This window comes from Neophocaena asiaeorientalis, unplaced genomic scaffold (genome assembly GCF_003031525.2).
Source record: "Neophocaena asiaeorientalis asiaeorientalis breed wild unplaced genomic scaffold, Neophocaena_asiaeorientalis_V1.1 scaffold70, whole genome shotgun sequence".
In the NCBI taxonomy this organism is placed as follows: domain Eukaryota; kingdom Metazoa; phylum Chordata; class Mammalia; order Artiodactyla; family Phocoenidae; genus Neophocaena; species Neophocaena asiaeorientalis.
In genome coordinates this window covers 12,456,426-12,458,335 of record NW_020175410.1, presented here as the reverse complement: position 1 = coordinate 12,458,335, position 1,910 = coordinate 12,456,426, and the positions used below count along the sequence as shown (strand labels likewise).

At 42.9% G+C, this 1,910-nt stretch overlaps 1 protein-coding gene across 2 annotated transcripts; it reads right to left on the bottom strand.

The window, feature by feature from the left end:
- Positions 1 to 1,059: 1,059 nt before the first annotated feature.
- On the bottom strand, positions 1,060 to 1,475 carry LOC112414571 (60S acidic ribosomal protein P1-like). Of its 2 annotated transcripts, XM_024767119.1 has the most exons (2): positions 1,334 to 1,475; positions 1,060 to 1,258 (listed from the first exon to the last, which is right to left on the bottom strand). In XM_024767119.1, exons 1-2 carry the CDS (start codon positions 1,402 to 1,404, stop codon positions 1,060 to 1,062), a joined length of 270 nt encoding a protein of 89 aa, XP_024622887.1. In that variant the 5' UTR covers positions 1,405 to 1,475. The 2 variants fall into 2 exon arrangements, with proteins under 2 accessions (XP_024622887.1, XP_024622885.1); XM_024767117.1 differs by having other exon boundaries at positions 1,060 to 1,475.
- Between the last annotated feature and the right edge of the window lie 435 nt (positions 1,476 to 1,910).

Below are 1,910 nucleotides of genomic sequence, written 5' to 3'. Positions count from 1 at the left end.
AGGCACATGAAAAGCTGCTCAACATCACTAATTATTAGAGAAATGCAAATCAAAACTACAGTGAGGTATCACCTCACACCAGTCAGAATGGGCATCATCAGAAAATCTACAGACAACAAATGCTGGAGAGGGTGTGGAGAAAAGGGAACCCTCTTGCACTGTTGGTGGGAATGTAGATTGATACAGCCACTATGGAGAACTACTGTATGGAGGTTCCTTAAGAAACTAAAAATAGAAATACCATATGATCTGGCAATCCCACTACTGGGCATATATGCCAACCATAACTGAAACAGACACATGCACCCCAATGTTCACTGCAGCACTATTTACAATAGCCAGGTCATGGAAGCAACGTAAATGCTCATCGACAGACAAATGGATAAAGAAGATGTGGTACATATATACAATGGAATATTACTCAGCCATAAAAAGGAACAAAACTGGGTCATTTGTAGAGACGTGGATGGACCTAGAGACTGTCATACAGAGTGAAGTAAGTCAGAAGAGAAAAACAAATATCGTATATTAACGCATATATGTGGAATCTAGAAAAGTGGTACAGATTAACCAGTTTGCAAGGCAGAAATAGAGACACAGATGTAGAGAACAAGTGTATGGACACCAAGAGGGGAAAGTGGGGAGGGGAGGTGGTGGGATGAATTGAGGACTGGGATTGACTTGTATAAACTAATATGTATAAAACATAACTAATAACCTGCTGTACAAAAAATAAATTAAATTTAAAAATTCAATAAAACAAAAACACATTATAACAAAAATGGAGGGTCTTCAGTATACATACCATATCTAAGCACAAATAACCAGTGTAAGACCAAAAAAACCTTTATAGCAAAAGACTTTATAGCAAGATGAGTTAGCTTAACTCTTATGTTTTTTCTCCTTTGCCACCATTGTTTCTTTGCAGGCTTCAGATGTCCTAGATTGGACACTTCCACTTTATACTAATATCATTTATCTTTATAGTTTTGCATTTCCTTTGCTTATTATTATTATTTTTAAAGAACTCAGCTTTTTATTGAACGTGCTACTAAAGGTTTAGTCAAAAAGACCAAAGCGCATGTCATCCTCAGACTCTTCAGATTCTTCTTTCTTTGCTTCCACTTTCTTCTCCTCAGCTGGGTCAGCAGTAGTGGAGGGGGCAGGACCTCCTGCTGGTGTAGCACCAGCTGCTGGGGCAGGTCCACCTGCCCCCACATTGCAGATGAGGCTCCCTATGTTGACATTGGCCAAAGCCTTTGCAAACAAGCCTGGCCAGAAAGGTTCAACATTTACACCGGCTGCTTTAATGAGGGCATTGATCTTATCCTCCGTGACCGTCACCTCATCATCGTGTAGGATGAGGGCCGAGTAGATGCAGGTGAGCTCCGAGATGGAGGCCATGGTGCGGGCGAGGGCTAGGCAGGGTCTGCCGGGCGTGGTGCTAGTCGCCGGATGAAGTGAGGGCCTCACCCCAACGCAGCCTTAGCTTCCTCGGAAGGACTGAGCACCTTAGCAGAAGCTGAGGAAAAGTTCCTTTGCTTATTTTTGTTGTTTTGAAGAATGATTCATTTTGGAAGTTACATCCTGGCTTGTCTGCACTGAGGAGAGAAAGGAAAGGGAGCTGGTTTGTCCACGCTGTGCCCACGGATGCTCACCTAGTGCTAGGCTGGACCATTGAGAGATGCTGCAAGCCCTGTGGGGTGAGGCATTTATTAAGAAATTCTTCCTGGAGAATGCATGGGACAAAAAGGACTGCTCTTTCTTCCCCTACCCAGGGCTAGTCTCCTGCAAAAGCACACGTGAAAATGGTTGAAAAGGATCCAGTGCTATTAAAGTGTGCCAGATACTACATTTTTAGCGTAGCTCCCAGTTCAGTCTAAAAAAGAGCATAGTGTGGTCTATACATA

What these genes read in the sequence shown, in the direction of transcription:
- LOC112414571 (XM_024767117.1), bottom strand. Translation starts at nt 1,404, where the DNA reads ATGGCCTCCATCTCGGAGCTCACCTGCATCTACTCGGCCCTCATCCTA.